This window comes from Dichotomopilus funicola (assembly GCF_033296635.1).
Source record: "Dichotomopilus funicola strain CBS 141.50 unplaced genomic scaffold C8A04scaffold_16, whole genome shotgun sequence".
NCBI classification, from domain to species: Eukaryota; Fungi; Ascomycota; class Sordariomycetes; order Sordariales; family Chaetomiaceae; genus Dichotomopilus; species Dichotomopilus funicola.
In genome coordinates, this window is record NW_026944037.1 from 256,162 (window position 1) to 270,199 (window position 14,038).

At 54.3% G+C, this 14,038-nt stretch overlaps 4 protein-coding genes across 4 annotated transcripts; 3 read left to right on the forward strand and 1 right to left on the reverse strand.

Annotated features, from left to right (window-relative positions):
* Window positions 1-81: 81 nt before the first annotated feature.
* Window positions 82-726, reverse strand: C8A04DRAFT_10757 (uncharacterized protein; the record flags this gene model as incomplete). The annotated part of the gene is made up of 3 exons (XM_062776705.1): window positions 82-480; window positions 545-592; window positions 670-726. 3 exons carry the CDS (start codon window positions 724-726, stop codon window positions 82-84), a joined length of 504 nt encoding a protein of 167 aa, XP_062638739.1.
* A 2,400-nt stretch (window positions 727-3,126) lies between these two features.
* C8A04DRAFT_10678 (ferric reductase like transmembrane component-domain-containing protein) lies at window positions 3,127-5,019 on the forward strand (the record flags this gene model as incomplete). Its single annotated transcript, XM_062776676.1, has 1 exon — window positions 3,127-5,019. The coding sequence occupies one exon, from the start codon at window positions 3,127-3,129 to the stop codon at window positions 5,017-5,019; it is 1,893 nt and encodes a 630-aa protein (XP_062638740.1).
* Window positions 5,020-6,411: 1,392 nt separating this feature from the next.
* C8A04DRAFT_26878 (2-isopropylmalate synthase) lies at window positions 6,412-8,463 on the forward strand (the record flags this gene model as incomplete). The annotated part of the gene is made up of 4 exons (XM_062780083.1): window positions 6,412-6,419; window positions 6,496-6,640; window positions 6,707-8,284; window positions 8,350-8,463. 4 exons carry the CDS (start codon window positions 6,412-6,414, stop codon window positions 8,461-8,463), a joined length of 1,845 nt encoding a protein of 614 aa, XP_062638741.1.
* Window positions 8,464-10,254: 1,791 nt separating this feature from the next.
* Window positions 10,255-13,239, forward strand: C8A04DRAFT_26879 (armadillo-type protein; the record flags this gene model as incomplete). Its single annotated transcript, XM_062780084.1, has 6 exons — window positions 10,255-10,306; window positions 10,402-10,460; window positions 10,526-12,505; window positions 12,577-12,820; window positions 12,881-12,989; window positions 13,050-13,239. The coding sequence occupies 6 exons, from the start codon at window positions 10,255-10,257 to the stop codon at window positions 13,237-13,239; spliced, it is 2,634 nt and encodes an 877-aa protein (XP_062638742.1).
* Between the last annotated feature and the right edge of the window lie 799 nt (window positions 13,240-14,038).

The window sequence follows — 14,038 nt, forward strand, 5'->3', positions numbered from 1 at the left end:
TACATAATATCTGTGGTATATAGCCCCGACCTGATAACGTCAAGCCGCCGCCTCTTGGTTCCCACCTTCCCCATATCACACCTAGCTCACAACTTTATCGACCCAGCCCCTCTCCAACCTCCTGACCTGCTCCTTGAACGCCTCCACCTCGCGCCAGCAGTCCAACGGCCGGCGGTCATTCTCGCGGAGACACCGCACTACCTCATTTTGTGCGCTTTCAAGGGCTTCGGGCAGCTGCCGTGGCTGCTTCCTCTCCTCCAGCTTTGCCCGCAGATTATCGATCACTTTGGACACCTCCTGTCGGCTGGCCCCCCTAAGCTTCCCCTCGGCCTCGCTTCCTTGTTGTTCGGCGGGCTCAGCTGCTAACTTCTTCTGTGCCTCACGGACTCCCTGAGCTTCTTGTTCGCGTAGGCGTTTCAGCTCGGCGGTGACACGTTCTTGGATGTGGAGCTCGAGCGACTGGATGCGGGAGACGTCGGTCTGCAGTGGGAAACCTGGTGAGCTGGATAGGGCGGGGCAGCGGCTAACTAGGGAGACAACGTACCTCGTTGCTAGCCTCAATGGACTCAAGGAGGTTTTGTGACACCCCGGTCTGGGGCGGCCTGGGATTTCGGTTAGTCTACTTTGTAAACATGGCGAGAATGAGCGCAAGGAGAGCTCCGAGAGGACTTGAACGTACCCCCTCCACACGTGGGAGTCGGCCGGTTTTGACGCGCTCGAGCCCATGGTCGAAAAGCTGGAAGCAGAGCCTCGATCAGTGGGCGCTGCGGGCGGAGCAGTTGCACAATGTCCTTGAGCTCTTTTGCGCGGTCGCCCGTCGGCAGTCAACGATGCATTCCTGAATGCTTGAATGCTTGGCGTTTCCCGGAAATTTCCAGCGCACGGCCGCACACAGTGTTACCAGTACGGATTACTGTATCGGCACAGTAGTGTAATCGCATCGGGATGGAACTTGATTCCATGCAACCACATGGGAGCTTGGACAGTATCAGGTCCGGACAAGACCGAAGCATTATCGATGCAACTTCTCTTTGCGTCTACATCTTTCCAGATTGAGATCTCACTCATAATCTAAGGGCTCTCGAACCCAGTCGTTTCTCGAAAGCCTCAAACCCAAAGGACTTACACTTCAAACAGATCGTCACGAGAAAATGGAAGCTCTGGTGTTCGAGAGATAAAGGTTCGGCAAGGTTTCTTTGTTTCTGAGGTACTGTGGTGGCTGGGAATCATGAGATGCTCGGCGATTGCCGACAAAGACGCTTTAACGGCCTAAGTAAGGCTGTTCCAAGCCTTCCTTGGTGTTTGTCCTGCGGCTGCACCATTGAGCTGGCGGCCCTCAACTCCCTTTAAGCCACCTACCTAACCGCCTGGAATATCTGTACATTCAATGTTGCGAATATTGATCGAGTTCGGGGGGGCATAAGCGGAGCCGTTACCCATTCCTTTCGCGTCTTGAGCCGCCGACGACGATGTTGAGTTGCCAAAACGGGTGTTTCCTCAAATCGGTGCTGCGGTAGCGCAAGCGCGCGCCTTTCCTATCTGCAGGTGGGGGTGCCTGCTTCTGGACCGGCAACAAATACGAATAACTGTGGTAAGACAAAAGAGGGGACCTTTCCGTTCCTTGCTACACCGCAATTCAGGTTTTTAGCGGGCGGATTCGGCACAACACATTGGAATCTTCTTCATCTGCCACGTTGTCGAAGCACCGGAAGGGAAACCACCGCGTCGGCTGGAATGGGACCGAAGTCTTCGTACTCTAAACGAAGGGCAAGACTGCTTTTTGCACCTGTTTGCGTGGTGTCGTGGCCAAGGCACTTACCGCAGTGGGAATCGCCGGCTGGGCAGGGGCAAAGAAACGCCCGATCAAACACTGAGCCAATCAAAATGCTCGCCCCCCTTCAACTGCATGAATTCTGAAATCCGCCGTCGGTGGGCCAAGGCCATCCTCACCCTATGATTTTGGCCAGTTCAGGACATCCCGGTTCCTCGACCCAGGACCCCGGTTCTGTGCCTCCGCACCTCCGCTTGGGTTGTGCAGAACACCACGAGAAATGGACGTCAGGCACCGCCTGATAGGTGTTTTCCAGGGTCTTGCTGACCTGAGTGTTGTCCGCAGGTGTACTTGGCGCAGGGGAAGACTCTTCCGCGAGTTCGGTTGGCCGACAATGGATCTCCAAGGAAAGAGTCCCACCGAGAGAAATCCTCTTCTCGGATTCAGGGGGCGCGATATCGATCTAGCCTTCTGCGGGGCGGCCTCGTTGATGTCTTGCGCATTTTGATAAAGGTAAGGAGTGTCGGCCAGATGCGCGCGGCTGTGTGTCCTTGACTCTCTTTTGCCCTTTTACTCGCTAGGCCTCCTTTCGGCAACCACACAACTTTCATTCAACAGCGAAGACCGACTGGTTTGGTCTCCAGTTTATACAGTCTCTTGTTTTCTTGTCTCATTTCCAAGATTGACACGCCCAGCGGTGCTGTGTTGCGATACAACAGGGGGTGAAGCCAATCCACAACGACCGGTTTGCATCGACGCCGATCTCACACTGTTTTCATTTCATCTCAATCTCTTGAGTCTTGTTCCCATTCGTTTGTGACAGATCCGAATTCCTCACTTGGAATTTCACGCTTATCGAGTACGACCCTGAATCCGGATGAAACAACATTCACACCTGGCTCCTGCTTTCTGGTAAAGCATCCGCGGACTCACTTCGTTATTTCTCCGCCAGCAACAAACCTTCCTGTGTTTCCTCAGGCTCAACTTTGGCGACGACCTCCTCGGCCCGGATCCACGCTGTGCTCGACAGATCCCTTTGATCGGACCATTGTCGCGGAGCCAGCCGGGGTTTTCACTTTGTTCATCCCGTCGACCGGCCAGAGAAGAGCCGGCCCGCAACGCCTTTGTTCTCTACTTATTGTTCAACGTTCAGCAGACAATGGGACTATTCGCTTCTCAATAACACAACTTTTCGTCGGACCGGTCCACAGTCGCGTGCTAAAGTCACCTAAAGTAACTTGCGGCTTAGTGTGGGCGCTTTTGTGTTCTATTTGTCCCTCGAAGCTGCTCTTGAACCGACTTTATCGCATCTCCCCCCCTCTTCTTAGGGCTTTCTCGACCTCTTTCCTTTCACAATGGAGCCCGCACTCCCCCACCGGGGACTCGGCTACGCGGCTGCGCCGTTACAGCCACGAGCTACGACTATACCAACTACGACGACAGCGACACCGGCCGGAGTGGCCACCCCAAGTTCAACGATTTCCCAATACAGCACGGGCCTCGATGGCGTCAACCAAGTCAACAACATGCTGTTCACCGAGGTACTTTGGTGGAGTTTAGGCATCGTTGGCCTGATCATGCTTGTCATCAGGATAGGCGAACTCTCGTGGGCGAAGCTCAGACTGGTCTCGGCCATGCCTTTGCCGGCAGAGAAGCAGGACTTTTGGAAGCGGACGCAATGGAACAAAATGCCGTGGTTGAAGAAGCAGCTTCTCTACGCGCCCTTGTGGAGGAAACGCCACAACCGCGAGATCCGCCTCTCCGGCGCCGCGAACATGGGAACACTTCCCTCTAGATTCCACGCTCTCCTCCTTCTCGGTTACCTCGCCAGCAACATTGCCTACATGTTCGTCCTCCACTGGAAAGTCGAGAACAAGTACGCCCTCTGCGCCGAAATCCGGGGCCGCTCCGGAACGCTGGCGGTCGTGAGCATGGTGCCGCTCATCATCTTCGCGGGCCGCAACAACCCGCTGATCGGGCTTCTCAACGTGAGCTTCGACACGTACAATCTCTTGCATCGGTGGATGGGGCGGATCGCCATCGTCGAGATTATCATCCACTTCATCTCGTGGGCCATCGTCCAAGTCGCCGACGGTGGATGGAGCGGCGTCAAGGATAGAATCCTGGGCGAGCCCTTCATTTCTTCCGGCACTGTTGGCACCGTGGCCATGTTCCTCATTTTGATCCTGGCCTTCTCCCCGGTACGCCACGCATTTTACGAGACCTTCCTCAACGTACACATCATCCTCGCCTTGATCGTCTTCGTCTGCACCTGGGTTCACTGCGTCACAGCCGGCGTGCCCGGGGGCCTTCCGCAAACCAGTTGGATCTTTGCCATTGTGGCTATCTGGGTCGCGGAACGAACTGCACGCATGTTCCGCCTCGCTTACCTCAACTGGTCGAGCCACGGCTTCACCCACGCCACCGTTGAAGCCATGCCAGGCGAGGCCTGTCGCGTCACCATGCGCCTCCCACGGTTTGTCGACGTCAAGCCGGGCCAGCATGCCTACCTTCGATTTGCGGGCGTCAACTGCTGGGAATCCCACCCGTTCTCCATCGCGTGGTTTGAACACCACCATCGCGACGACGAGATGCTCCCCACCACCGAGAAGGATAAGCCCCGCAACCCGGCGCAGGTCATCGGAACCAGCGTATCCTTCATCATCGGCGCCCACACCGGCTTCACCCGCAAGCTCTTCGACGCCGCTTCCCGCGCCCCAGGCAACCGCGAGATCTCGATGCGTGCCGCCTTCGAAGGCCCTTATGCCGGCCACCACAACCTAGACAGCTACGGCCACTGCGTGCTCTTCGCCGGCGCGACCGGCATCACCCACCAGATGAGCTACGTCCGCCACCTGGTCAACGGGTACAACGCAGGCACCGCCGCCACGCGACGCGTCACGCTGGTTTGGATCCTGCGCGACTACGAGATCCTCGAGTGGGCCCGCCCCTTTATGGACCAGATTCTCAAGATGCCCAACCGCAAGGACATTCTCGAGATTCGCCTGTTTGTCACCCGGCCCAAGAACGCCAACCAGGTCGTCTCGCGGTCGGCGACGGTGCAGATGTTCCCCGGGCGGCCGAATATTCCGATGTTGTTGGCGAAGGAGGTTGGCGAGCAGAGGGGCGCCATGTGTGTGACGGTGTGCGGTCCGGGAGGGCTAGCGGATGATGTGCGGGATGCTGTGCGCCAGGTGCAGGCGCAGAGGACGGTGGTGGATTTTGTGGAGGAGAGTTTTACCTGGTGATCTTGCTGGGTTCAGCTGTTGTTTTGTCACTTTTTTTTTCTTTTTTCTTCCTCTTTAATCAAGCGAGCGGTCCGCTAAATAGAGAGCGACAATGGTCTAGATGGGCGGTTTTTTTCGAGTTTTATATCATGTGGGTTTAGCATTGGAGCAGCGGGTTAAGACGGCGCATGTAGGGCTTGGGGGGTTTTATACCAATATATGTTCTTCCTGATCAAACTTGAACAGTCTAAGTCCACAATACCATGGACTTGACAAGAAGTGAACCGTCCATGACAAAGAGTTTCGTCTTCAGGTCTTCGGCCTCCGGCCGTCCACATCATTGACTCCTGAACGACCGAAAGCCGAAAGTCGGATGTTTTAACATTGAAACGCCCAATAAGGTTACGTTTCCTACATGACCTTAGTCAAATGAAATGCATGGAATGCTCACGCAGTGTCATGTCATCTCTAAGGCCTTCGACTAACATAATACATATGGTACAAATTCCGATCGTCAAGACGCAAAGTCCCCACACGGATTTTCTTACCTCGCAACCTCGCTCGCCTTTCAGTCTCGCCATTGGAAGTTGACATCCGATGTTCGCTGAGCCCCTGGGCCGTCAAGACTGTGCCCCGCTTGTGGGGAAGATGAAGGCCTCCACATGCAGCGGAAACCCGCATGTGCTGTGAGTGGTTGTCCTTGAGAACTTGAAAACCGGCTCTTCAATACAGCCGGGACATCACAGCATGTGCATGTGCTTGCCTGCGGTGGACTGAAAAGAGTTTGAAGCAGTCGATGCGCTCGGGGTCCGAACCGATTTCGAAGAATTCGCAATAGTTGCTTAAAATAGTATCGTAATCGGAGGAAAACTGGCTGTCCATGACAACTTGACTAATTCGACCAGGCGCAATGGCTGCAACATGAAGAGGAAAGGAGGGGCTGTGTTGTCAGATCATTGGAGCCCCGCCAAACGCACAACACACAATGCCTCCTGCCCGGCGCAACCGATGTAGTTCCATCAAAGACTCGCGTGCTGGCCGGCAATGGTGGCGAAGGGAAGTCTGTCCGGCGGTGGGGTAAGCTTGCGGCTAAGTCGTTCCGTTTTCTTTAACTCGGGAAAAAGGCACTTGCAAAGAATTTGGAAAGCTCCTCGCCCAGGTCCCTATGACTCAAGGTCTCCCCTTCAATAGCCATTTGTAACCGTTTTGTTTTCCCCACTTGCAGCGATCTGCGCATTGTTTTGTTCAAATCTTCAACCCACGTCAGTGTCATCTACGGAAGAAACGGATTGCCCTTTTGGACCTGTTGAGATTCGGATCGCGAAGCGAAGTGCGATTGGTCTCGAGAAAAGTCTGTCCTGTCCCTCGACTGTATAGTGTTACTTTTTGGGTTGTTTCCCATCCCCAGCCAAAATGCCGATGTAAGTCAACGAACCACAGCCTCCCTAGCCCATCGGTGCTACAATAAACGTCGGTTCTAACTCGTTACGCTGGCAGGCTCAAAGATCCTTCCACGAAATACAAGAAGTTCCCACCTCTCAACCTTCCCGACCGCCAATGGCCGAACAAGACCATCGACAAAGCGCCTCGGTGGCTGGCAACGGACCTTCGAGATGGTAACCAGAGCTTGGTTGACCCCATGGTGAGTCACACAGTACCTCTGGGAGGCATTGACCTTAGCAATTGGCTGACAACAAGGTCCGAATAGAATGGCGAGCAGAAATGGGAGTACTTCAAGCTGCTCTGCGACCTTGGTTACAAGGAGATTGAGGTATCATTCCCGTCGGCGTCACAAACCGACTTCGACTTCACAAGGCGTCTGATCGAAACCGAAGGAGCCATACCTGACGACGTTTGGCTCCAAGTCCTATCACCCTGCAGAGAGGACCTCATCCGCCGCACGGTCGAGTCTCTCAAGGGATCCAAGAAAGCCATCGTGCACATCTATCTTGCCACGAGCGAATGCTTCCGGAGGATCGTCTTTGGGTTCTCGGAAGATGAGAGCGTCGAGTTGGCCAGCAAATGTGCGGCTTTGGTCCGGTCTTTGACCAAGGATGACCCCTCGCAGTCCGGCACCGAATGGGCTTTCGAATTCAGCCCAGAGACATTCTCCGATACCAGCCCGGAATTCGTGGTCCGGATTTGCGAGGCGGTAAAGAAGGCCTGGGAGCCCACCGAGGAGAATCCCATTATTTTCAACCTCCCCGCTACCGTCGAGATGGCCACGCCAAACGTCTACGCCGACCAGATCGAGTATTTCTGCCGAAATATCACTGAGCGGGAAAAGATCTGTGTCTCTCTCCACCCGCACAACGATCGTGGTTGTGCTGTGGCTGCGGCTGAGTTGGCACAGATGGCTGGCGCTGACCGGGTTGAAGGGTGCCTGTTCGGAAACGGGGAGCGGACTGGTAATGTTGACCTCGTGACTCTTGGCTTGAACCTCTACACACAGGGTGTGTCCCCCAACATCGACTTCTCCGATCTCAACAAGGTCATTCGGGTAGTAGAGGAGTGCAACAAGATTGAGGTACACCCGCGTGCTCCATACGGAGGTTCTCTGGTAGTATGCGCGTTCAGCGGATCCCATCAGGACGCCATCAAAAAGGGGTTCCAGGTACGCCAAGACGAAGGGAAGGAGTACGAGGACTATTGGCAAGTTCCATACCTCCCCCTCGACCCCAAGGACATCGGGCGGGATTACCAGGCCGTTATTCGCGTCAACTCGCAGAGCGGAAAGGGCGGCGCTGCTTGGATCATCCAACAGCACCTGTACCTCGACCTACCGCGCGGCCTCCAGGTTGCGTTTTCAAAGGTGGTCCAAGACATGGCCGAAAAACGAGGTCGGGAACTCCTCCCGACGGAAATCACGGATCTGTTCAAGGAGACCTATTTCCTCACCCAGACCGCCCGTTTCAACATTGTGGATTACACCATTGCACCGGACCGCTCCACGTCCCCCGCTCCGCCTGAGCCGGGCAAGACGCAGGATACGACTGGCTTCAGGCGAGTCTTTGAAGGTGTTGTGTCCATTGACGGCGTCGAATACAAGCTTCGCGGCCGTGGTAACGGGCCGATTTCTAGTCTGGCCAATGCCCTCCGGAAGGTCGGCATTGACCTGGATGTCCAGGACTACAAGGAGCACGCCGTCGGGAGGGGACGGGATGTCAAGGCCGCGACATACATTGAGTGCACGGCGGCCGGAACGAAGCAGAAGGTCTGGGGTGTGGGCCTCCACGAAGATGTCGTACAAAGCTCCCTGAGCGCTCTCCTGAGTGCAGCGAGTAACGTAAGTCTTCTTTTTAGGTTCTGTTCATTCCATTTTCCGGGTTTTGCAACTGACATATGGCGCAGTTTACTCCGAGCCGACAGGGAAGTCCCGTCATCCCGAAGGCGGCCGGCGAGGGCGCCAACGGGTCGGCCCAGGTCCCCGACATCGTCACAAGTCTCGCGGCGAGGGCTGATTAGGTCTGATTCGAATGACCTACGAGAGATCTGGGGCGTGCTTGAATTTGACCAGATTTGTTGTTCGCATTCTTCTATTGTCTCTGGGGTAAAAAAATGGATCATATGGAGGGTATCACAAAAGTTGGCTCATGTACTTGCTGCTACCAATAGTAAGGAGCGTCGCATCATAGTTGATAGGAGTGAAGTGACAATAATAAATTTGTACTACTGTTATCGCACCTCATGCAACTCTACGCAGGCTTTTGTTTTTTACTTCTTGGAGTCGACATCTCCAGTTTTAAGTGCCGGCCGGGCGGCTACCAGCTGAGTGAGTCAATAAGAAAGGGGGATTCGGAGTTAATAGGGAGTACTCATGCTATGTATTGCTTTTTTCCCTTCTTTTCTCCTTTTTGTTAGGATTTTACACTTACCATAGTTATTCAACAGGTGGAAGAATACGTGCCCGCTCCATGGACGATACAAATTCATCACGAATCAAACAGAAAGTGGAAGAAGTTTCCGTTCAATGGTGCATGTATTAGGTGTTTTTGGTACCTGAGTTACAGAGTGAGGGGAGGGGAGAAGGAAATATATGGGGGATGCACACAGCTTCAAGACGTTTAATCTATTCTTCCATTCCTCTCGAGTACGACCCTGCCTTGTGCAAATGGTGGTGGGCGGCCATAGTTAGCAGTGACCTACCTCTCAAGGTCTCCTCATCACTCACGGCGGCCTCACGTGGATCTTCCATCTTGTGTGTGTTTTTGCCCCCCCGGACCCACCAAACCCGCCGTTTTGCTGAGAGGGAGCTGGACAAAGCATACCGAAGTTGTTGGGCCAGCCAACAAACGATGCAAGTTGACGGTTGGCTTAGGTATTATCTTACCAGTTGGAACCAAGAAAGACAGAAGCGGTGTTCTGCCCGCTGGCGAGTGAAATTCGAGGGAGGACCTTTGCACAATGCACGGCGCACGATATCCCAGTGAACACTCTGCCTGAGTCGAGCTAGAAACGGCATCTTGTGTGGGGTTGTCAAACTCGATGCGGAGCCCTCCACTATTTCGCACTGTGTTGAATTTTGGCATCTCTAAGTATGTTTGGGTGGCCGAGGCTTTGACCATACAGTGCGTGAGATCTGAGCGCCTAGGCCCACGGCAGCTTTGCTGCATCCGCACCACGCGCACATGCCTGCCTGCTTTGCCAGCTCCGCATCATCCCAAAGACCGCTTTTCTTGTTGCCTTCGAACCTTCCTTCGAACCTAGACCAGAAAGAAATCTGTACCATACTTAACTTTCTCCATCTGCTCCGTGCCTCTTAGCAGACAACTTAACACTACCCTATCGTTTCCCTCAGCACACACCTCGTGATTCACGCTTCCCCGCAAATTTTCGTCTACCCAGAATCATCTTTTGGGAAGGTTTGAGGGAGTCGTCAGTCGGGTGTTGTATTGGCGGCATCCACCCTGACCAAACGGGACCTGCAATTGTTGACACAAAAATTTGGACACCGCACAAACCTACCGCCTCAACACCCGTAGGCTTTCGCGCCCTCGGATCTGTTCATCTCACACTATCCCTCGCACACTGCTTTCTTTTGTCGAGACATCAACCGCGGTTTTGGCGCCCATTACCCATTACCTCTGGTCTGTCCGATAACTGCCCTGTGGATCCCAGCGGCCCCGCCTGTGTCCCGCGCAAACTTTGGCTGAGAACGGCTTGTTCGTTCTTCTCCCTGGCAACGCTTCCTCTTCTTCCCCTTTGCCCCCGCTTTCCATCACCTCAATCTCTGGCTTCAGCATCCAGACCGCAACCATGGAAGGCGCACCGGACATCAACACTGTCCTCACAAACTCGTTGAGTGCTGGTAAGTCACCTATGTTTTTAAATTTCTTCTTCGGAAAGCAAAGGCCACGGCGAGACCCTGCAATCGCGTTGTCCCCCTATCTGACATTCCTCCAGACGCGACTCTGCGAAATGCGGCCGAGCAACAGCTTAACCACGCCGCCGAGAATAACTTTGTAAGATACCCCCTAGCCTCTCGTCCTACTATTGTCTATTGGCTCTGACCTTTCTGGAATACTAGTCGCAATACCTCCTCACACTCGTCCAAGCCCTTGCGAATGACTCCACCGAAGGGCATATTCGAGCCGCCGCCGGTATTGCCTTGAAGAACGCCTTTACCGCTCGCGAATTCGCCAGGCAGGCCGAACTGCAAGCAAAATGGCTCAACCAAACCGATCAAGACTCCAAGACACGCATCAAGCAGTTGGCCCTAGAGACACTGTCGTCTACAAACGCCCAGGCTGGTCAGGCGACGGCCCAAGTCATCGCTGCGGTTGCCGCTATCGAGCTTCCCCGAAACCAGTGGCCCGATCTCATGCATGTGCTTGTGCGCAACGTCAGTGAAGGAACGCAGCACCAGAAGCAGTCTTCGTTGACAACCATTGGCTTCATCTGCGAGAGCCAGGATACTGAGCTCCGAGCCAGCCTAGTGGCGCACTCCAACGCCATCTTGACCGCTGTTGTGCAAGGTGCGCGGAAGGAAGAACCTAATGGCGAGGTTCGTCTCGCTGCAATCACTGCCCTTGGTGATTCTCTCGAGTTTGTTGGGAACAACTTCAAGCACGAGGGGGAGCGCAACTACATCATGCAGGTCGTCTGTGAGGCTACACAAGCCGAGGATTCGCGGATACAGCAAGGCGCTTTTGGCTGCCTCAACCGCATCATGGCCCTTTACTACGAGAACATGAGGTTTTACATGGAGAAGGCTCTCTTTGGTCTTACTATCCTAGGCATGAAGAGCGACGACGAAGATGTTGCCAAGCTCGCGGTTGAATTCTGGAGCACTGTCTGCGAAGAGGAGATCAACATCGAGGATGACAATGCGCAAGTCGAGAGCTCCGACCAGATGCGGCCCTTCTACAACTTCAGCCGTGTCGCGACCAACGAGGTCGTGCCAGTCTTACTCGGCCTTTTGACCAAGCAGGATGAAGATGCTGGCGACGACGAATACAACATCTCGCGTGCCGCTTACCAGTCACTACAGCTGTATGCTCAAGCGGTTGGGGCAGCTGTCATCCAGCCGGTCATTCAGTTCGTCGAGGCCAACCTGCGCCATGAGGATTGGCATCATCGCGACGCCGCAGTTTCCGCTTTCGGCGCCATTATGGATGGCCCAGAGGAGAAGCTGTTGGATCCGATCGTGAAGTCTGGAATCCAACCACTCATTAGTATGATGGAGGATCCATCCGTTCACGTACGAGATTCGACAGCCTATGCACTTGGTCGGATCACCGAGTCTTGTTCCGAGGCAATTGATCCTGAGCAACACCTGGACCCTCTGGTTCGGTCGCTGTTCAATGGCCTGATCAACAACCCCAAGATGGCAGCATCGTGCTGCTGGGCACTGATGAACGTTGCCGAGCGTTTCGCTGGCGAATATGGCGCTGCGCAGAACCCGCTTACGCCGCATTTCAACCAGAGTGTCACCAACCTGTTGACGGTCACCGGAAGGATGGACGCCGAACCCTCTGTCAGGACGGCGGCGTATGAAGTCCTGAACGTGTTCGTGCAAAGTGCCGCTAATGATAGCTTGAGCGCCGTCGCGTCGCTCTGCACAGTGGCCATCCAACGCCTGGAAGAGACGCTTCCCCTGCAGCAGCAGGTCGTGAGCGTTGAGGACAGGATCATTCTCGAGGACATGCAAACGAGCCTCTGCACCGTTTTGCAGGCCGTTGCCCAACGCGTGGATAAGGAGATTGCCCCCCAGGGCGACAGAATCATGCAGATTCTTCTGCAGATCCTGAGCACCGTGAACGGCAAGTCGAGCGTGCCGGAATCAGTCTTTGGTACCATCAGCAGTCTCGCCAACGCGATGGAAGAAGACTTTGCCAAATACATGGACGCCTTCTCCCCATTCCTTTACAACGCCCTCGCCAACCAGGAAGAGCCGAGTCTTTGCTCCATGGCTATTGGCCTTGTCAGCGACATCACCCGTTCCTTGGGCGAGCGGAGCCAGCCGTACTGCGACAACTTTATGAACTACTTGCTGAGCAACCTTAGGGTTCGTACCTCACCTAATAACTTTCTTTCTTTCTTAGGGGTAATTCAACTGACTGATGTACCTCTTTCTAGAGCGCTGCGCTTGCGAACCAGTTCAAGCCCGCGATCCTCCAGTGCTTTGGCGATATTGCGAGCGCCATTACTGGCCACTTCGAGACGTACCTTGCTATTGTCGCCCAGGTGTTGCAACAAGCCGCCACGATCACTACCGGCGCCGACGGCTCCTACGAGATGTTTGACTACGTCATTGCTCTTCGTGAGGGCATTATGGATGCGTGGGGTGGAATCATCGGTGCGATGAAGGCGAGCGGCAAAAGTAGGTGCATGAACGCATCCTGTCGGTGGCTTTTTTTCAATGCTAACGTGATTTTCACAGCAAATGTCCTGGAGCCTTTTGTGTCCTCTATCTTTGAGCTCCTCAACACTATTGCCAGCGATGCTAACCGCAGCGAGGCTTTGATGCGTTCTGCGATGGGCGTGATTGGGTAAGTGATCTTATATCCGCTGAGAGATGGAAAAACAGTAGGTAGCTAACTCTTCCGCAGTGATCTCGCGGACGCTTACCCCAACGGCCAGCTGGCTGATGCTTTCCGCCAAGAATGGGTCACGGCGATGATCAAGGAGACGCGCGCAAACCGGGAGTTCCAGTCCCGTACCCTAGAGACGGCTCGCTGGGCACGCGAACAAGTCAAGAGGCAAATCGGTGGCACACAGACGGTCATGCAGCAAACGTGAGAGACGGCGCCCCCAACTCACCGCTAGCACAGCAATTACGCCCGTGTTGCTGGTACCACCCCTCCAGGGCTTCCTGGCAGGCCTCGGCGCCGTCTCCATGGCTTGACGCACCAACAGACAAAGCCCCGAGAAGAACATTTTAACACCATCCCCGCCCACCTGACGCAGAACGTACACGCGCAATGAGATGATACGACCTGGCATGTCACGGCACGGCACGACCCACCACCACACAGCACCGAGATGCACAGACAATGTGTATATAGACTCTTTCACACCTTCCCCAATGACACCATACCCCTAGAAGTCACTTCACTACTTCCCCCACTTCTTCTCGGTTGTTATCAATGTCCTCTCGTGTTTTAGGCGAATTGTATTGGGATGAGGATAGAGAACCCCCATGTACTGTCCCAGGCTTCTAGGATGTTGAGGCTTGGGACTAAATGCACCATCATGTAGAATTTTGAAACGGATCATTACCCCCAAAAGAAGGCGCGGAACAGAATGGCTTGTGTTGGTTGTGCGTGATTTTGACCGAGTAGACGAAAGACCCGATGCTCGGTGAGATGGGAAACGCTATTACGAACAGAACCCCCCCCATGCATACTATCATATGAAGCAAAGACGAAATATGGTACTTTTTGTGGATGTGTTTTGAGACTTTATCCGGCCACCGCTCTTCTGGTTTTTTTTGACAATTTGCTGAATTTGTCTTCACTTTTGCACCCGATAATTGCTTGGTTTGGCCCGTTATACTTCGTAGGTTCCACAATGTCGCAGAACCCGTTGATGCCCCCAT